Source organism: Heptranchias perlo, chromosome 8 (assembly GCF_035084215.1).
Source record: "Heptranchias perlo isolate sHepPer1 chromosome 8, sHepPer1.hap1, whole genome shotgun sequence".
Lineage (NCBI taxonomy): Eukaryota > Metazoa > Chordata > Chondrichthyes > Hexanchiformes > Hexanchidae > Heptranchias > Heptranchias perlo.
The window spans coordinates 58,625,137-58,647,381 of record NC_090332.1 but is presented as its reverse complement, the minus strand read 5'-3'; the positions used below and the strand labels follow the sequence as shown (position 1 = coordinate 58,647,381).

Below are 22,245 nucleotides of genomic sequence, written 5' to 3'. Positions count from 1 at the left end.
ATGGTGGGACTGATTAGGAAAAAAAAAAGGAGATCTTCTTGTGGAGGCAGAGGGGATGGCTGAGGCACTAAATGAATACTATGTATCCATCTTCACTAGAGAAAAGGATGCTGCCATTGTCTAAGTAAAGGAGGAGGTAGTAGCGATATTGGATAGGATAAAAATAGATAAAGAGGAGGTACTTAGAGATTGGCAGCATTCAAAGTAGAAAAGTCACCCGGTCCAGATGGGATGCATCCTAGGTTACTGAAGAAGTAAGGGTGGAAATTGCAGAGGCCCTGGCCACAGTCTTCCAATCCTCCTTAAATACGTGTCGTAGGACTGGGGGATTGCAAATGTCACATTCCTGTTTGAAAAAGGGGTGAAGGATAAACCCAATAATTACAGGCCAGTCAGCCTAACGTTGGTGGTGGGCAAACTTTGAGACACAATAATCCGGGACAAAATTAATTGGCACTTGGAAAAGTATGGGCTATTAAATGAAAGTCAACACAAATTTGTTAAAGAAAAATTGTGTTTGACTAACTTGATTGAGGCAGAGACATGGCAAGATGAAATTTAACACAGAAGTGTGAAGTGTTGCATTTTGTTAGGAAGAATGAGGAGAAGCAATATTATCTAAATGGTACAATTTTAAAGGGGGTGCAGGAATAGAGAGACCTGGAAATGTATGTACACAAGTGTTTGAAGGTGGCAGGACAAGTTGAGAAGGCTGTTAAAAAGGCATACAGGATCCTTGATTTTATACATATCGGCATAGAGTACAAAAGCAAGGAAATTATGCTAAACATTCATAAAACACTGGTTTGGTCACAACTAGAGTATTGTGTTCAATTCTGGGCACCACACTTCAGGAAGGATGTCAAGGCCTTAGAGAGGGTGCAGAAGAGATTTATTAGAATGGTACCAGGGATGTGGGACTGTAATTATGTGGAGACACTGGAGAAACTGTGGTTGTTCTCCTTAGAACAGAGAAGGTTAAGGGGAGATTTGATAGAGGAGTTTAAGATCATGTACGTTTTTGACAGAGTAAATAAGGAGAAACTGTTTCCAATGGCGGCAGGGTCGGTAACCGGAGGACACAGCTTTAAAATGGTGATCGGCAAAAACACCAGAGGCGATATGAGGAGACTTTTTTTTTAATGCAGCGAGTTGTAATGATCTGGAATGCACTGCTTGAAAGGATGGTGGATGCAGATTCAATAGTAACTTTCAAAAGGGAATTAGATAAAATACTTGAAGGGAAAATATTTACAGAGAAAGAGCAGGGGAATGAGACTAATTGGATAGCTCTTTCAAAGAGCCGGCACAGGCATGATCGGCCAAATGGCCTCCTCCTGTGCTGTACCTATGAACGATACCTTTTCCTCTCTGTGCCGTCTCTCCTTCTCTTCCATGCGCTGTACTTCTGCAAGCTCTGCATTGCGAATCTCCTCAAAGTCACGTTGTAGAGCACGCAAGTTAGCCAGCTCCTCCTCCTCCATAACCTCTAGTAGAGCTTGTTCAATAGTTTTCCCCACCAGCACCTCCAACATTGGTTTCACTTCAATGTCAAAGTCAAAGAGCTGGAAAAAGACAAGTAAAGGGATCTGAATCATTTGAGTAGCAACTGTGATAGCATGAAGCCTCAATATTGACTATGGTACTTTCTATATATAAAGAACTAACTCTCATTAAAGGGACGATTTTTACTCAGGTCGATATCGTGTATGCAGGTGGCAAACTCCCACGATACGCAGTCCATTTTAACTTCCAGGACTCATTAACATTTGTAGAATGGGCTGCCTTCCCATCACGTGACCTGCCCAATTTCAGGTGCCTTCCCTGACTCTACTTACAGGGTGCATCCTCTGCTTGCATTTTTAATTGAACTGTTGAACACTTGTTGGCTGTAAAGAACATAAGAATGTAAGAAATAGGAGCAGGAGTAGGCCATACGGCCCCTTGAGCCTGCTCCAATTCCCAACAAAATCATGGCTGATCTTCGACCTCAACTCCATTTTCCTGCCCAATCCCTATATCCCTTGATACCCCTAGAGTACAAGAATCTATCTATCTCAGCCTTGAACATATTCAATGACTTAGTATCCACAGCCCTCTGGGGTAGAGAATTCCAAAGATTCACAACTGTGTGTGTGAAGAAATTCCTCATCTCAATCTAAAATGGCCGACCCCTTATCCTACAACTATGCCCCCTAGTTTTAGACTCTCCAGCCAGAGGAAACAACCTCTCAGCATCTATCCTGTCAAGCCCCCTCAAAATCACATATGTTTCAATGAGATCACCTCTCATTCTTCTGAACTCCAGAAAGTATTGGCCCATTCTACTCAATCTTTCCTCATTAGAACAACCCTCTCATCCCAGGAATTAATCTAGTGAACCTTCACTGCACTGCCTCTAAGGCAAGTATATCCTTCCTTAGATAAGGCGGCCAAAACTGTACACAGTACTCTAGGTGTGGTCTCACCAAAGCCCTGCACAATTGTAGTAAGACTTCCTTACTCTTGTACTCCAACCCCATTGCAATAAAGACCAACATGCCGTTTGCCTTCCTAATTGCTTGCTGTACCTGCATGCTAACTTTTTGTACGAGGACACCCAAGTCTCTCTGAACACCAACATTTAATAGTTTCTCAGCATTTAAAAAATATTCTGTTTTTCTATTCTTCCTACCAAAGTGAATAACCTCACATTATACTCCATCTGCTACCTTCTTGCCCAATCACTTAACCTGTCTATATCCCTTTGCAGACTCTGTGTCCTCTTCACAGCTTATTTTCCCACCTAGCTTTGTATCATCAGCAAACTTGGATACATTACACTCAGTCCCTTCACCTAAGTCATTAATATAGATTGTAAATAGCTGAGGCCCAAGCACCGATCCTTGCAGCACCCCACTAGTTACAGCCTGCTAACCAGGAAATGACCCGTTTATCCCTACTCTCTCTTTTCTGTCCTCTATCCATGCTAATATGTTACCACCAACCCCATGAGCCCTTATCTTGCGTAACAACCTTTTATGTGGCACTTTATCCATGTCTTTTGAAAATCCAAATATACATCCACTGGTTCCCCTTTATCTACCCTGCTAGTTACATCCTCAAAGAACTCTAATAAATTTGTCAAACATGATTTCCCTTTCATAAAACCATGTTGACTCTGCCTAATCATATAATGTTTTTCTAATTGTCCTGTTACCACTTCCTTAATAATGGATTCCAGCATTTTGCCCAACGAATGATGTCAGGCTAACTGGCCTGTAGTTTCCTGTTTTCTCTCTCCCTCTTTTATTGAATAGCAGGGTTACATTTGCTACCCTCCAATCTGCTGGGACTGTTCTAGAATCTAGCGAATTTTGGAAGATCACAACCAATGCATCCACTATCTCTGCGGACACCTCTTTTAGAACCCTAGGATGTAGGCCATCAGGTCCAGGGGATTAATCGGCTTTTAGTCCCATTAGTTTCTCAAGTACTTTTTCTCTACTGATATTAATTACTTTAAGTTCCTCACTCTCATAAGCCCCTTGGTTCCCCACAATTTCTGGTATGCTTTTTGCGTCTTCTACTGTGAAGACAGATACAAAATATTTGTTTAACGTTTCTGCCATTTCCTGATTCCCCATTATAATTTCTCTTGTCTCAGCCTCTAAGGGACCAATGTTTACTTTTGCAACTCTCTTCCTTTTTACATACTTGTAGAAGCTTTTAGAATCCGTTTTTATATTTCTTGCTAGTTTACTTTCATGTTCTATTTTCTCCCTTCGTAAGATAAGTCAAAGAGCTGCACCCCACTTTCCTGATGCTTCCTTAGTGGTCCCAGTGGAGGAAGCGAGGGCCAGGAGGGAAGTATTGTTCCCCAGCACCCGCAGGAGCATCCCAAAGGCCACTGTTAAGCAGGCTTGGACGGAGGTGGCTGAGAGCATCAGTGCCACCAGCATCATCCCCAGGACCTGGGTTCAATGCAGAAAGAGGTTCACTGACCACACAAGAGCAGTAAGGTTGACTACACTTTGGACACTAAGGGAATCAAGGGATATGTGGCTCGGGTGGGTAAGTGGAGTTGAGGTAGATGATCAGCCATGATCTTATTGAATGGCTGAACAGACTCGAGGGGCCGTATGGCCTACTCCTGCTCCTATTTCTTATACACCTCTTCATCTCTCAACACTACCTGACAAAATACCTCCAACCCCTTTCCCCCACCACATCCTTCAACATACAATCACAAAGGCCCGCTAAGACATCGCTCTTGCTCATTCCAAATAAACACACCTCTCCTCCTCTCTTCACACCAAAAACCAGCACCATTCCAGTCTCATATAACCACTTGCACAACCACCAATTACTCCTTATCGTACACACTTCCCTTTACATTCAAACACCTCCCCATCTTCATTCCATTTTCCTTCTTCTCCACCTCTCAACATGTCCACTATATGCACAAGCTATACACATCTCCATTCACTCTTTCTCACCCTCTCTTTCTAGAAGACAAGACTCAAGCAGGGTGTCTCAATATTACTTTATTCCTTCATTCAACTTAGCACAGATGCATCAAGCTTAGCAACATCAACGTGCATTCTCCAGACTGTCACCTGATCATGTGCAGCTTTTCTGACATCCTAACTCATCCCTTCCCTCTAGGGCCTTCTCAATAACAAGTGCAAAAGAACAGACCTTGGAGGACAATCCTTCCGAGAGTGCAGTCAGACACTCCACTCCTTCCAACTACCATCTTAGACATTGGCACCCCACGTAGGCTAGGGATCTGCACATGGTGAAACACTCAGTACCAGTGGGCTATAGCAGTAACCAGTGGCAGAGTCAGTACAGAAGTAACTACGCCAGAGGGTGAGGCCTGCTTCCAGCGCTGAGGACGACAGAGATGAGGACTTCCAGAGACCAGCCACGAGAAGAAAATTGTTGGCCCCACACAGACAACTGTACGAGGTTTGGACGGCAGCCAAGGAGTTTGACCACTATGGTTGAGAGTGTGGAAGAGTCCGCAAGGCATCACCGCTCTGCAGTCTACCTTGGATAGTGAGGCCATCTCCAGGGATGCTGCAGCAGAGCCCTCACGTCAGGGAATCCGTGCTAGCACAATTTTCAGCTTTGGTGAAAGCTCAAATAGCTGCCATGCAGACTTTGGGCTCCACAATGGAGAGAATGGTGAATCAAATGGATAGGGGCATTGGAGGGGTTGGTCATCTACTATAATCTGTGCTCCCGCAGCTTATTGGAAGAGACGAGTCCCAACCCCAAAGGAGTGGCAGTGGTGTGAAGGGAGCAATATCTGCTGGCCTCTCAGGATGTCAGCATGTCTGAACATTCGCCCCTCCCCTCCAATCAGTACTCACCATGGTGCTAGCAGATCAGCTGGGCCAGATTGCTCCGGCAGCAGAACCCTCACAGGCTCGAGCACCCAGAAGTTACCGGCCTTGAACTTAGAGGGTCCGCACGTGAGGAACTACAGCCTTCATCTAGCTCTGCTCAGCCCACTAGGGGAGCACCTTGTAGGAGTTAGGAAACCTATAAAGAAAAGCACTATGGATTGATTACCTGGGTGAGAACTGAATGGAAGGCTTTTATTATGTTTGGCATTAAATTGATTGCCTTTGGGACTTCGGTCTGCAGAGTGGTTTAATAGCAGCTTCTGAGTCTGCATGGTCAGAATGTAATTGATATAGAAGTTGTCTGAATGTTCTTCAATACAGGATGAAGGGAGTGGGGAAGAATGCAACAACAACTTCCTTTTATATAGTCTTTAATGTAGTAAAATGTCCCAAGGCGCTTCACAGGAGCACGATCAGACAAAATTTTTTGAGTCTGAGCCACATAAGGAGATATTAGGGCAGGTGACCAAAAACTTAGTTAAAGAGGTAGATTTTTAAAAAAGCCTCTTAAAGGAGAGAGGAGTAGAGAGGCGGAAGGAAGAGAGGGAATTCCAGAGCTTAGGGCTTAGGCAGCTGAAGGCATGGCCAATGTGCAGCAAAGAAAATTGGGGATGCACAAGAGGCCAGAATTGGAGGAATGCAGCGATCTCGGAGAGTTGTAGGGCTGGAGGAGGTTACAGAGATAGGGAGAGGCAAGGCCATGGAAGGATTTGAAAACAAGGTTAAGTGTTTTAAAATTGAGACGTTGCTGGACCAGGAGCGCAGAGGTGATGAGTGAACGGGACTTGGTGCGAGTTAGTATAATGGCAGCAGAGTTTTGGATGCGCTCAAGTTTACGGAGTGTGCAAGGTAGGCCGGCCAGGAGAGGATTGGAATAGTCGAGTCTAGAGGTAACAAAGGCAAGGTCTGTTATGCAGAAGGGCTCTTTGTAAATTCTCAGCGAAGGGCGAGAGAAGCTCAGCGGAATCACTGAGCTATGAGCTGATCCCTCACATCTCTTGCTGCAAGGCGCTGACGTGCCCCATCTTCCTTTGCTGCTTGCTGCTTCCTGCTTCCCCCATGTCTTCCTCATCTGATGACAACTGCTGCTGCTCTTCCTCCTCCAAATGCAGGCCGCTCTGCAATGCAGTGTTGTGCAATATTCAATAAACCACAACGATGCACAATATCTGGGAAATATTATTGGGAGCCTCCCAAGTTGTCCTGACATCTGAACCGCTGCTCGAGCAGTCCTACTGGTTGCTCTAAAGATCCTGGCTTCAAATGTATCTGTGCTGCTTGGGCGTAGTGGGGTGGGGTTGTGCAGGGGTGTCATCAGCCAAGTCTGCAGGTGATCCCTTATCCCCCAGCAGCCATCCTGTCATGCTCCTCTCAGGTTTAAATAGCGGGGGGGATGGTGAAATGTTTGAGAATAAAAGCATCGTGGCAGCTCCTTGTGTACCTTGCATAGACCTGCACGATATTGTTCCTTTGATTGGCCACATTGATAGGGTGATACCCTTTTCAGTTGACCAATGTTGTTCGCTCATGTTCCAGTTCCCTGATGGCCACGTGTGTGTAGCCAATCACGCCCTGCACGTGTGGGAAGCCAGCCACTGCTGCAAAGCCATGAGCTCTGTCCTGTTGACTGCTGTGGTCAGTGGGAAGGAGATGTACTGCTTGGCGCTGGCAAACAGGGTATCGGTCATCTGCTTAACGCAGCTGTGAACTGCAGTCTGGGTGATGCGGCCGATTTCCCCTTTGCAGACTGAAAGCATCCAATGGTGTAAAAATCCAGGGCTGTGGTGACTTTGAGGGTCACTGGTAAGGCGTGGTCCCCTGGTCCAGCAGGCAGCAGGTCATGTTGCAGGAGGTTGCAGAGGTCTGTGACAGCCTCCCTGGAAAAATGTAGCTTCCTCCTGCACTGCTCAGCAGTTATGTCCAAGATGGGTCTTCACCTGTAGACCCAGTGTGCTGGGTATGGCCTGCTGCGTGCAGCCCCCTCATCTGATGTATTCTGCGACACTTAGATGCTGGTGGTGGCTGCTGAGGTTGCTGCTGCTGCTGCTCCTCCTCCTCAAGGTCTTCCTCCATCCAGAAGAAAGAAGCAAGAATGGCTCCCATTATAAGAGACACCTGACTAAAGGGTTGTAAAGGTAACAAGTGTAGAAGTCATGATCTGGAAGCTGGAAACACTCCAATTTTATAGATTATTTTTGGACCTTCAGTGAGGCAAGATGCAATGCCGTAGTCACTGAAATTGGTCTTCATGCTGATCTTGGCAATCCATACAGCAAACGATCCTGTGATCCAGTGGGCTGCAGTTGAGAGCCACCTTTTATCCTTGAGGAGCTCTCAGACACCAATCCTGCTAGGTTTTGCTGACATGTCCAAGAGTGGGGGTGGGTATGATGTCAGCGGAGTACAATTTTGACCTTTTAATTATGACCCGGTTTGCCTGACAAGCAGCCACAAACAGGTCCGTTAGAATGGTGGGTGAGAGACGGGAAGGATGTGGGGTGTCCAGAGACCCAATTTTAATCCCCTGCCTGCTCGTTCCCGCCGGATATGTGGAGGGGTTAAAACTGGCCCTTAAAATTTCTCATTGGCAAGTTGTACTCGGGCAATAAGATATTCATTGTACACCCCGCTGGATTGTTGGGTTTGATAACTGCAACAAGTTCTCCAATGTTTGACAACTGTGCCAGCCTCTGGTTAACTTCTCAATGGAGAAAAGTTAAAAACAAAACACAAACTATGTGTCATGACAAACACTCTTATAGGGGTTACGGGGAGCGGGCATAAAATTGGACATGAATTTAGATTTGAGGTTAGGATCAGATCAGCCATGATCTTATTGAATGGCGTAGCAGGCTCGAGGGGCCGATTGGCCTACTCCTGCTCCTATTTCTTATGTTCTTAAATAATGGCATCTGATTAGTTACCACTGCTAAGCCATTGGGGTGGGCGCTTCTGTATTCACAGTGGGGAATTTTAACTCCCCGCCTAGTGGAAACCAGGCGAGTGGGTAGATAAAATGCCCCGTGCGACATGCTCTCCAATCCTGCTACCTTCCCACGGGTCCTGGTATTAACCTGCTCTTTTTAGCAAGTGAGCAAGTATTATGCCAAAAGTCAGCAGGATCCTTCTTTCCACATGCAGATCAGGCTCTGATGACATCAAGTATAACCTTAACCCAAGGCCTGCACAGGGAAGTTGTATTGGCTTCCCCGCCAAACCAAATCTATTGGGAAGGGGAGCCAGGGCCAGAAGAGGCCCAGAAAGTTAAGTTTATTATAACTTTAAGTTTCCTTGTGGGCCAGGATTAGCAGCTCCATAAAGAAACCTTGGGTTTACCCTGCCCTGGGCTTGCTTCCCCCTTCCCCGATCATGATGCCCATCTGACCCCCTCCCAACTTTACTGCTAGGGATCGTTCCTTTGGGTCCTGGGTGGTAGCCTCTTGACACCCGAAAACCCACTCCTGCCCACCAGCCAGCTAACAAGCTCTTCCCACTGGGCTTGGGCAGGAGACTGACAGCAAGAATGCAGATGAGGCCCAGGAGCTAGAATCTAGAGTTAAAAATTAGGAAGTTAGGAAGGGAAGTCAGATGGAACAGTTTTATTCAGAGAGCAACAGAACTGTGGAATAAATTACCAGGGAAGCCCATTGAAGCAGACAGTATAAATGAACGAGATAATTAGATGCATTGCTAGAAAAGCAAGATATTCAGAGATATATTGAAAAGATTTGTAAAGTAGACCTATGGAAAAAAAATGGGCTTGATAAGTCCAATGGACTTTTCTAATGAACAACAATGTTCAGCTTTCATAATGATTCTAAACTTGGAGTGTTCAAGCTTTGTGTGTTTGTGGGCCAAACAGGTATAGGTTTGGAGCTTTGAGGGCCACATATCAAGTTTAAAATCTATGCTTCCCTTTGCATATATCTCAAATTGCTAATACTAACAGATCTTGGTGTTCTGAATTAAGATTTTTTCTTGGAGAACTAGCTTCAGAACTAACCGTGCCACTAGCCAAACTGTTCCAGTACAGCTACAACACTGGTATCTACCCGACAATGTGGAAAATTGCCCAGGTATGTCCTGTCCATAAAAAGCAGGACAAATCCAATCCGGCCAGTTACCGTCCCATCAGTCTACTCTCAATAATCAGCAAAGTGATGGAAGGTGTCGTCGACAGTGCTATCAAGCGGCACTTACTCACCAATAACCTGCTCACCGATGCTCAGTTTGGGGTCCGCCAGAACCACTCGGCTCCAGACCTCATTACAGCCTTGGTCCAAACATGGACAAAAGAACTGAATTCCAGAGGTGAGGCGAGAGTGACTGCCCTTGACATCAAGGCAGCATTTGACCGAGTGTGGCACCAAGGAGCCCTAGTAAAATTGAAGTCAATGGGAATCAGGGGGAAAACTCTCCAGTGGCTGGAGTCATACCTGGCACAAAGGAAGATGGTAGTGGTTGTTGGAGGCCAATCATCTCAGCCCCAGGACATTGCTGCAGGAGTTCCTCAGGGCAGTGTCCTAGGCCCAACTATCTTCAGCTGCTTCATCAATGACCTTCCCTCCATCATAAGGTCAGAAACGGGGACATTCGCTGATGATTGCAGAGTGTTCAGTTCCATTTGCAACCCCTCAAATAATGAAGCAGTCCGAGCCTGCATGCAGCAAGACCTGGACAACATCCAGGCTTGGGCTGATAAGTGGCAAGTAACATTCGCGCCAGACAAGTGCCAGGCAATGACCATCTCCAACAAGAGAGAGTCTAACCACCTCCCCTTGACATTCAAAGGCATTACCATCGTCGAATCCCGCACCAACAACCACCTGGGGGTCACCATTGAACAGAAACTTAACTGGACCAGCCATATAAATACTGTGGCTACAAAAGCAGGTCAGAGGCTGGGTATTCTGCAGCGAGTGACTCATCTCCTGACTCCCCAAAGCCTTTCCACCATCTACAAGGCACAAGTCAGGAGTGTGATGAAATACTCTCCACTTGCCTGGATGAGTGCAGCTCCAACAACACAAGAAACTCGACACCATCCAGGACAAAGTAGCCCACTTAATTGGCACCCCATCCACCACCCTAAACATTCACTCCCTTCACCACTGGCGCACTGTGGCTGCAGTGTGTACCATCCACAGGATGCACTGCAGCAACTCACCAAGGCTTCTTCGACAGCACCTCCCAAACCCACGACCTCTACCACCTAAAAGGACAAGGGCAGCAGGCACATGGGAACACCACCACCTGCATGTTCCCCTCCAAGTCACACACCATCCCAACTTGGAAATATATCTTCATTCCTTCATCGTTGCTGGGTCAAAATCCTGGAACTCCCTTCCTAACAGCACTGTGGGAGAACCTTCACCACAAGAAAGCGGCTCGCCACCAGCTTCTCAAGGGCAATTAGGGATGGGCAATAAATGCTGGCCTTGCCAACGACACCCACATCCCATGAACGAATTTGAAAAAAAAATAACACTAAGAACTGCCCTTTCCAAACCTTCAGGCCTACAAAATTTAAATAGGGCAAACCAGAAAAGTGCAAATAGGATTGGGCAGTCTGGGCTTGCAAAGCCAACTGTGGTCCTCGGGTTGAAAGTTGAACACCAGTTAGTACTTGCTGGCACATTTTGCTGTCCTTTTGTTGTTTTTGATAGCTGCAAAAACTATCACAGCAAACAAGAGGAAGAGTTTCCACAGCGGAGCACTTAACACAAAGTGCGATAAACTAGAGGCTCAGTCTTCGCTCTGATGAAGTAACATCCAAGGTGTTAAACTATACATGACTGAGAAATTAGCAAGTAGCAACTCACAATGGACCCATCAGCTGCGAGAAGTCTTTAGGTCACATTAATTTATTTTCTGGAGCCCATGAATAGTTAAAGAAATCAACAAGTTCTGCTTAGATTTCATGGCAACATATTATATAAAAAGTGTCAGTAGTACCATATATGTTGCAAAGAGTGTGATCCAGCAAATTCTCCAAACTATTTTTGTACCTTATTTTTGGAGGCAAGATGCAATGCTGCAGTCACTGAAATTCGTGTTCATATGGCAGATCTTGCTTATCGAACCATAACATTGACATAATGCCTACTGGAAACATCTTTTTAAATAGGACCACTTATATCCCAACATCCTGCAAGCAGGAGTCTCGCTTGTCAAACAATTTTACCCATTCAAGGTCTCTACCTTCTTTTCCCTTACATAATAATTTACTTTTTTTAAAAAAAAAGCTTCCTCCCAACATGAAACAATGGGGGTAGACACACACACTAAGTATAATGTACCTCTCCTTCTTCAATCTGTGTAGCCACATCCTTGCCCGTTTTTCCAGGGATAAAGAGGGGTGTTTGTGGTTTATCCAAAAATGCATCTGTTTGAGTATCAACATCAACTTCCTCTATTCGATCGCTGAGTTCTTCCAAATACAATTCTGACCAATAGAGATATGAAAATTAATAACTTGGAACCTTTTTCTTAATGTCAATATTGATGCAAACTTAGCATTTGTACTAAGAGACCTATTTTGTATCTGTCTCCTCATACCAATTCTCTCATCTCCTCAGGTGGAAGTCACCCAATTATTAATTTGAGAGCTTTGACAGCTGAGCCAGTCCCTGTCCTCACCCGACATCAAACATGCACATCCAGCAGGGGCTGCTGTATAGCAACCAGGTGCAAAATCCCCGACCAATTTCCCCCTTTCTAATCCAGGGTACTGAGGTCATTGTAGGGTCCATGTTGCATGTTGCAACCCTGACTCAGATCAGCTAAATCACCACAGACAGGGGATTGAAACTCGGACCTTCCCGGTCTTATACTCATTGTATAAACTCACAGAGCTTTTACTTCCAGATCAAAACAGAATTATGTATTGTTTGAGGAAGCTGAGAGATAGAAAATTTGCACATTTCTAAAAACGTTTAGGGTTTTCAATAATAGGTTAACTGGGCTGTTTTTAGGTATGCTACCCTAGCCCAGGAATGCAGGGGCCAAGTGAGGGGGAAAATAAAGAAATCCAACTCCCAATTGCTATTCAGTAACTCCTGCTGGCCAACAACTGCGTAGATATTGGTCAAAGACATCACTAAGCTTGCTGTGATGCCCCCATGATGGAATAGTCTACTGGAACTCATTCACTTGGCTTGCATATAAAGATTGCCCACTTGGACAAGCTACCAGAAGGTGGTATTGTATCACAGAATGAGTCAGCATCTTGGAGGGGAAAAAAAATGGGGGCTGGGGGGCGGCGGTGTTGGGGTGCGGAAGAACCAGCGAGAGGAAACCATTAAGACTACAATCCCTTTTTAATAACATTGTTCTAGCTCTGAAAACAGTGCTTCATACTTATTACAAAAGTTTTATCAATGTGAGTAAATGATACAGTCTCCAAACAGTATTTCAGACGTTGATGGGTTGGAATGGAGTTTTTAAAACAACAAATAAATAGCATCATAGAATCATTACAGCACAGAAGACGGCCATTCGGCCCATCGAGCCTGTGCCGACTCTTTGTAAGAACAATCCAGTTAGTCCCGTTCCCCTGCTCTTTCCCCGTAGCCCTGCAAATTTTTTCTCTTCAAATATTTATCCAATTCCTTTTTGAAAGCCATGATTGAATCTGCATCCACCACTCTTTCAGGCAGCGTATTCCAGATCATAACTACTCACTGCGTAAAAAAGGTTTTCCTCATGTCACCTTTGGTTCTTTTGCCAATCACCTTAAATCTGTGTCCTCTGGTTCTCGACCCTTCCGCCAATGGGAATAGTTTCTCTTTATTTACTTTATCTAAACCCTTCATGATTTTGAACCCTTCTCTGCTCGAAGAACAATGATGCACATTTCCTGTACATGTTACCCGTACTTCATGTGTCAACACATACAATGGAAACACCCGTCAACGACTGTCTATCACGCTGTAATTGCGGGTCTTAAGATACAAGAGGGTGTTGTACCACCTCCACAATTGCCCGCCCACCCACTCTACCTCTGCTAAGTAAGTCTCTGCCTCAGGCTCACCACAATAAATATATCTAATATATTAAGTTTTGCCACTACTGCCAGATCCCAGCAACTCCTCCAATACTGTCAGACTCTTCCCCTCCCCCATGCTCTGAAACCTCCTCAGGACCTCCCTTCATAGACTCCCCCACCCCCAACTCTCAGATTCCAGGACTCCCCCTTGGTGCCTTCAAACCCCTTGACAACATTCCCAGTGTTCCCTGATCCTAGGAAAATCCTCAATGCTCCCAGACTCTGAAATCTCTTTCCCCACATGATCTCAGGTCCCACTCCAGAAACTTGAGCACAAAATCTAGGGTGACATGCCCATTGCAGTACTGAGGGGAATGCTGCATTGTTGGAGGTGCCGTCTTTCGGATGAGATGTTAAACCGAGGCCTTTCTGCCCTCTCAGGTGGATGTAAAAGATCCCATGGCACTATTTCGAAGAAGAGCAGGGGAGTTATCAACAGTGTCTTGGCCAATGTTTATCCATCAACCAACATCACAAACAGATTATCTGGTCATTATCAAATTGCTGTTTGTAGGAACTTGCTGTGCACAAGTTGGCTGCCCCATATCCTACATTACAACAGTGACTACATTTCAAAAATATTTCATTGGCTGTAGAGTGCTTTGGGACGTCCTGAAAAGTGCTATATAAATGCAAGTTTTTCTTTTCTTTCCTATTCCAATGTTCTCAAATCCCAAGATTCACCCCAATGTTTTAAGTCTTCAGTGTTCCCCGAATCTCCACCCCAGTGCTTCTAGGACCCCATAAAACACTTGAGACGCCATCCCCTTTCCAATCTTCCCAGATGTCAGGATCGTCCTCAATGCTGTCCCAACTGTCCTTATAAAACTTCTGACTTAGTGATCTTGGGAGGCCTGCTAGTGCTTTTAAAAGAGATTTACATTGTGCAATATTTTTCTGTGTGCTACAAGATTGAAACATTCAGAAACAAGTGCTAATATATTCTGCTTGGATCACCAGCATTCCACACAAAAGTTTTCCGCAACATTAAAGAACAGAAGATCTCGACTGCCATACGTAACAAACTTTACTTAACTAAGATACTATAATCTACACCTCAGTGTCAAATCTAGCATTTTAGAGTTATGGTAGCTTTGAAACTAAAAGCAGTGGGCTTGATAGCGAGGCTTGAAACATGCCATTTTGAACACTGCTCCCTACTAATCATACCTGTTTGTACCTCGGTATGTATCCTGCCCTCTACAGGGTGCGGGGTTCCGGTTCGCAGCTGTGCCTTGGCTCGTCTCCTGGCAACTGCCCTCCTCTGAACTTCTTGCTGTCGCTGGATCTCAATAGGGTCAGGCTGGGCTGTCTATGGGTTTCGTAAGATGTGAAAAATACATCTTTAAAGCTGTGCATTTCATTTTTAAAAATATTCTACCTAAAAAAGCATTGAAAACAAGCACAAGGAGGTGATGCTGAACTTGTATGAGACCTTAGTTGGAGTATGTCACAGAGAATTGTGCATTCTAACCACCATCTGTGTCATTTTATTTTCTAACCTGTTCTTTAATTCTGATTATCTTAAATTTATGCCTTTTATTGTCTTGTTGACCAGTGGAAACTATCACTATTTACCTTAATGACCCCTATCATATCACCTTCTCTAGTCTCCCTTCATAAATGTAACCCATGATCCCATGTAACATTCTGGTGAATCTATGCTGCACCTTTTCCATTGATTTTATATCCTCATCCTTATAATGGTCTCAACTCACTCAGTTGCACTGCAGCAACTCGCCAAGATTTCTTCGACAGCACCTCCCAAACCCACGACCTCTACACCTAAAAGGACAAGGGCAGCAGGCACATGGGAACAATACCACCTGCACGTTCCCCTCCAAGTCACACACCATCCCGACTTGGAAATATATCGCCGTTCCTTCATCGTTGCTGGGTCAAAATCCTGGAACTTCTTTCCTAACAGCACTGTGGGAGAACCTTCACCACATGGCTCACCACCACCTTCTCCAGGGCAATTAGGGATGGGCAATAAATGCTGGCTTCGCCAGCGACGCCCACACATCCCATGAACGAATAAAAAAAGTCAAAACATACATACATAGAATTACATAGAACCTACAGCACAGAAACAGACCATTCGGTCCAATTGCTCTATGCTGGTATTTATACGCCACACAAGCCTCTTCCCACTCTAATTACCGCTTCCCACCCTTCCCCCATATCCCTCTATTTCTTTCTCCTCCACGTATGTATCAAGTCTCCCTTTAAATGCATCAATGCTGCCTGCTGCACACTCTCAGCATTCTAAAGAAATTCCTCAAATTCTTTATTTAATCTGTTAGTGACCATCTCATATTTATGTCCCCTTGTTCTGGACTCACAAGTGGAAACAGTTAATCCACATCCACCCTATCGAACTCCTTCATAAAGTTCTGCTCAATCTTTTTTGATGGTTGCATCCTCTCAATCCCTGTAAATCTTTTCTGCAGTACTTTAATATCCTTTTTGTAGCATTCAGACCAGAACTGCACACTTTACTCCAAGTGTGGTCTAACCAAGGTTCTATAAAAAATTATTACCTCCCTGCTTTTGTATTCTGTTCCTGTGGAAATGAACCCCAGAACTTTGTTTGCACACTTTATGGCCTTATCATCTTGTGTTGCTACTTCTGGTGCTATTCCCAGATATTTATGCTCCTCTTCCCCATTTAATTTCTTACCTTCCATGGAATAAGTGGCATCCTTATTCCTCCTGCCAAAATGAACTACCTTACACTTCATTATATTGAATTTCATTTGCCATTTATCCACCCACTCTGCAAGCCTGTTTATCTCTTCCTGTATTTTGGTGCAGGCCTCCATATTATTAGCTTTACCTCCCAGTTCGGTATCATCTGCAAAATTCGACACCATAGGAGTAATTTTAACTCTCAATAATGGGTGGGGTGGGGGCGGGTAAGAGGTTAAAGTAGCAGCTTTTTGGAGCAGGATCGCATCGCAGCTCCAACGTTCCTACTTCCAGGTTTCACCCAGTTGCGTTAGGATGCGCCCGCGCAACAGACACCCGGAAGTCCCGCTGGCATTTGAAACTGGCGGGCCGATATTTGAAGGGCTAATTTTAGGTACTTGAAAGACTTATGGTAATTAACTTTTTGTGGATTCTGCAACAGAATCAAATTTAACTTCTCCTGAAAGTGTCTCCCATGGCTTCTGAAATACACAATAGAAATGAAAACGAGTTGCAACCAAAGCTCATTTGGCCCTTTAAACCAGTGATTGATGCATCGCAATAAAAGGTGAGGTAGACTGAGATTTCTTTGTTGAAATTGAGAATTCTTGTGTTCACACAAATTTACCGATATTTTGGAGCCCATCAAACTGACAACAGGACGGGAAGGGGCACAATGGATGTATTCCACAGTACATCCGAGGAGGAGGCACATCACCACCCGCGGCAGGCATGTCATGCAGTTCTGGAAGTTGCAGGTGCACAAGGCAGAGGTGCGGAACATGAACCTGGAGAAGAGCAGAGAGAGGACCAATGGAGGGGCCGAGGTCACAGGAGGCACTACCCACGTGAGAAGGTCTAAAGACAGAGGCTGAGCTTCCTGGACCTCTGAGGAGCGGTGCTTATGCAGGCCCAGATTGAGTCGGCAGGTGGTTGCAGACATCTGCACACTCCCTCATGAAGAGCTGCTCCCAGCTGGGCCTGGTGGCCACGCATTGCCGTCGCAGTTAAAGTCACCACTGCCCTCAATTTCTTCACCTCCAGATCCTTCTATGGCACCACCGGTGACACCTCCAGGATGCCTCAGCCATCTGCACATAATTGCATACAACAGGTCACGGATGGCTTGTTTGCCAGGGCCTCCGACTACGTCAACTTCCCCCAAGACGACATCAGCCAGATTGAGAGAGCAGTGGGTTTCAACATTCTGGCTGGCTTTCCAAGGGTGCAGGGCACAATTGGTTGTACGCACATAGCAATCAGAGGACCTCCACATGACCCAGGATCGTTTATAAACCGAAAGGGATCTCACTCCATAAATGCACAGCTGGTTTGCAACCACCGGAGGAACTTCCCCTGCAGCTGCCAAGAGTCCTTCATATTGAGCGACTCCAACATCCCGGACCTCTTCCACACAGAAGACAGACTTAAGGGCTGGCTCCTTGGAGACAAGGGATATCCCCTGCAGACGTGGCTCATGACACCTGTGAGAAAGCCCACCAACAAAGCACAGCAGCGGTACAACGACAGTCACATCACCACCAGATCTGCCATTGAACAAGCCATAGGAATGTTGAAGATGCGCTTCAGGTGCCTGGATAGATCTGGGGGAGCCCTTCAGTACTCACCGGTGAGGGTGTGTGGAATAATCGTCGTGTGTTGTGTGCTTCACAACATAGCGCAAAGAGGGTTACAGGTGGAGGAGATCGAAGCGTTCATGAAGCATCCTCATCTGCCGGCAACATTGAAGAAGAGGACAACGACGAGGAAAATGAAGATGGGGAACCCATTGTCAGAGCTGTCGTGCACATGGCTGCTTGTGATGCCAGGGATTCCCTCATCTAACAGGTTCTCATAATACGAGCTGCAAATTGAAGACTTTGAACTACTCAGGCCACCTGGATCAACCACCACCACCAGCAGCAACCCCACCCACCCCATCCGTTTGCACAAACCAGTCCTTCAACCATACATACACCCATTGCACATGCACCCAATGGGTGGCATCATAGAATCATAGAAGTTTACAACATGGAAACAGGCCCTTCGGCCCAACACGTCCATGTCGCCCAGTTTATACCACTAAGCTAGTCCCAATTGCCTGCACTTGGCCCATATCCCTCTATACCCATCTTACCCATGTAACTGTCCAAATGCTTTTTAAAAGACAAAATTGTACCCGCCTCTACTACTGCCTCTGGCAGCTCGTTCCAGACACTCACCACCCTTTGAGTGAAAAAATTGCCCCTCTGGACCCTTTTGTATCTCTCCCCTCTCACCTTAAATCTATGCCCCCTCGTTATAGGCTCCCCTACCTTTGGGAAAAGATTTTGACTATCTACCTTATCTATGCCCCTCATTATTTTATAGACTTCTATAAGATCACCCCTAAACCTCCTACTCTCCAGGGAAAAAAGTCTCAGTCTATCCAACCTCTCCCTATAAGTCAAACCATCAAGTCCCGGTAGCATCCTAGTAAATCTTTTCTGCACTCTTTCTAGTTTAATAATATCCTTTCTATAATAGGGTGACCAGAACTGTACACAGTATTCCAAGTGTGGCCTTACTAATGTCTTGTACAACTTCAACAAGACATCCCAACTCCTGTATTCAATGTTCTGACCAATGAAACCAAGCATGCTGAATGCCTTCTTCACCACCCTATCCACCTGTGACTCCACTTTCAAGGAGCTATGAACCTGTACTCCTAGATCTCTTTGTTCTATAACTCTCCCCAACGCCCTACCATTAACGGAGTACCAACAACATGCATTTTTTGACACCGAACCACTTAAGGAGATATTAGGCAGGCTTGGTCAATATGTAGGCTCTAAGAAGCAGTATAAAATGTCTTGTCATTCATGATGAAACACATGGAAGGAAGGGTGAGTTTACAAAAGGGATTCAAGAATAGGCAAGACGTGGCAGTGGTGGTGAGAATTAGAACATTTAATGTGGCATAAACAAAAAAAGTTAAAAACATGACATTTCGTCAAACCCCCTTGTGCGTACAATGCCTTCGCCATCTTCCTACCACTTCTACATGGTGCATCCTCTGTGGCTTCAGCAGAGGTAGTGACAGAATTCACAGGGCCCTGCCCTGACTGCTGAGATGCTCTCTGCCTATGACCTCTGGGTTTTGGAGCCCATGAGGGCCCTGCCAAAGACTGCTCCATCTGCACATGTGCAGTGGCAGACTCCGCCATCTGGAGAGGAGGCAGCATTGCAGGTACTGAATGAGTTGGGGGGTGGGGGGACAGCAATGGGAGAGAGGTGGGAGCGCTTTGAGTGGAATCCTCATTTCCGTGTCGCCTTTCGCCATTATCCCATTCCTGAGCCAGGGCCACATCACTCCTACCATTCTGCTGGCCAGCAGGCTAGTGAACAGATGTACCACGTTCGAAGGCCGTGGCTAAAATATCTGTCTGCCCGTTTAAGGTGGCAGACATGATGGCATCCAGAGTCCACACGGCCAGTGTCATGGCCTACATGGACTCATTAGATAGCAATGCTTGAAGCTCAATGGAGGATAGCATTCTCTCCATCAAAGACATTCCGCACTTACCTGTGCCACCAATCCACATGCGATGGAGTTGAACTCCTCCATCCTCTCTGCTATTGTGGAGAGTGTGCTTGACATGTTTTCCAGTACCTCGCAAAGATGCAGAGTTCAGCATTCACACTTACCACGGGGAGGGTATGCTGTGCGTATGTATTTCCTCGTACTACTCTTCTGTCATACATGATGTTTCCATGGTATCCTGTTGCGCATCTGAAATACAAAGGAATGAGTTGTTACTGTGGCACTGTAATGACATGTAACTAGCAGGGTAGGTATAAAGGGAAACCAGTGGATGTAATATATTTGGATTTTCGAAAGGCATTCGATAAGGTGCCACATAACAGGTTGTTACACAAGGTAAGGGCTCATGGGGTTGGGGGTAATATATTAGCATGGATAGAGGATTGGTTAAAGGACAGAAAACAGAGCAGGGATAAATGGGTCACTCTCAGGTTGGCAGGCTGTAACTAGTGGGATGCCTCAAGGATCGGTACTTGGGCCTCATACAATTAACACAATCTATATTAATGCTTAGTTGAAGGGACCGAGTGTAATGTATCCAAGTTTGTGACGATACAATGCTAGGTAGGAAAAGTAAGTCAATGGGAATCAGGGGGAAAACTCTCCAGTGGCTGGAGTCATACCTAGCACAAAGGAAGATGGTAGTGGTTGTTGGAGGCCAATCATCTCAGCCCCAGGACATTGCTGCAGAAGTTCCTCAGGGAAGTGTCCTAGGCCCAACCATCTTCAGCTGCTTCATCAATGGCCTTCCCTCCATCATAAGGTCAGAAATGGGAATGTTCGCTGATGAATGCACAGTGTTCAGTTCCATTCGCAACCCCTCAAATAACGAAGCAGTCTGAGCCTGCATGCAGCAAGACCTGGACAACATCCAGGCTTGGGCTCATATCTGGCGCAAATGTTACTTGCCACTTAAGTGCCAGGCAATGACCATCTCCAACAAGAGAGAGTCTAACCACCTCCCCTTGACATTCAATGGCATTTCCATCGCCGAATCCCCCACCATCAACATCCTGGGGGTCACCATTGACCAGAAACTTAACTGGACCAGCCATATAAATACTGTGGCTACGAGAGTGTGCTGAGAGTTCGGTAAGTGTGGGAGTTTAAGGGTTAATCTCTTTAAATCTAGTGCATATTGCTTCAACTGTTTAAGGTCAATTTAAAAGTTTAAGTTTCTGTCAGGCTTCAGCAGAGAGCTGCTGTAGCAAGTTAATTGGTTAGCTAGATTCAACTGGTACTTGAAGGTGGGGCAGGCCTGACTCATCTGAGTCTCAACTGTAGAAATACAGGGACCTGTCAGTGCAGACTGCACGGTGTGCGGATATACACAGTGTGCTGAGAGTTCGGTAAGTGTGGGAGTTCGGGGAAGGAGGTGCTGCTTTGCCTTGCTTTTCCAAACTTTTCCTGCAGAGCGGTAGTGGACCTGAGAGTAGAAGACTGAGATTGTGGAATAAAAGCAGCAGCAGACCTGCAACAAGAGAAAACTACTGTGCGACATCACAGGTGAGGCAGGAGAGTCCGAGAGGTGAGCACAGTATAAAAGGAGAGACCGAGAGCGGGAGGAGAGTCTGAGAGTCTAAGGCAAGTCATGGCAGCACAGCTCGCACCCGTGATATGCTCCTCCTGCACTCTGTGGGAAGTCATGGACACTACCAGTGTCCCTGGCGACCATGTGTGCAGGAAGTGTGTCCAGCTGCAGCTACTGGCTAACCGTATTTCGGAGCTGGAGCTGCGGGTGGACTCACTGTGGAGCATCTGCGATGCTGAGACTATCGTGGATAGCACGTTCAGTGAGGTGGTCACACCGCAGGTAAAGATTACGCAGGCAGAAAGGAAATGGGTGACCGCCAGGCAGAGTAAAAGGACTATGCAGGTAGAGCAGGAGTCCCCTGGGGCCATCTCCCTCTCAAACAGATATTCTGCTTTGGATACTGTTGGGGGAGATGGCTTATCAGGGGAAAGCAGCAAGAGCCAGGTTCGGGGCACCACGGGTGGCTCTGCTGCACAGGAGGGGAGGAAGAAGAGTGGCAGGGCTATAGTGATAGGGGATTCCATTGTAAGGGGAACAGATAGGCGTTTCTGCGGCCGTAAACGTAACTCCAGGATGGTATGTTGCCTCCCTGGTGCTAGGGTCAAGGATGTCATGGAGCGGCTGCAGGGCATTCTGGAGGGGGAGGGTGAACAGCCAGTAGTCGTGGTCCATATTGGTACCAACGACACGGTAAAAAAAGGGATGAGGTCCTGCAAGGTGAATTTAAGGAGTTAGGAGATAAATTAAAAAGCAGGACTTCAAAGGTAGTGATCTCAGGATTACTACCGGTGCCACGTGCTAGTGAGTATAGGAACAGGAGAATAGACAGGATGAATGCGTGGCTGCAGGGATGGTGTAGGAGGGAGGGATTTAGATTCCTGGGACATTGGGACCGGTTCTGGGGAAGGTGGGACCTGTACAAGCGGGACGGGTTACACCCGAGCAGGACCGGGACAAATGTCCTCGCGGGGGTGTTTGCTAGTGCTGTTGGGGA

The 22,245-nt window shown here is 46.1% G+C and overlaps 1 protein-coding gene across 2 annotated transcripts in view; it reads right to left on the bottom strand.

Annotated features, from left to right (window-relative positions):
- rsph3 (radial spoke head 3) overlaps positions 1-22,245 on the bottom strand; it is a 70,446-nt gene that overhangs the window by 33,696 nt on the left and 14,505 nt on the right. For both annotated transcript variants that reach the window (XM_067988349.1, XM_067988348.1), the window contains exons 2-5: positions 19,822-19,906; positions 14,614-14,755; positions 11,696-11,841; positions 1,362-1,565 (exon numbers count right to left, since the gene is read on the bottom strand). In XM_067988349.1, coding sequence (XP_067844450.1) covers positions 1,362-1,565; positions 11,696-11,841; positions 14,614-14,755; positions 19,822-19,906 — 577 coding nt within the window. The remainder of the gene's footprint in view (positions 1-1,361; positions 1,566-11,695; positions 11,842-14,613; positions 14,756-19,821; positions 19,907-22,245) is intronic.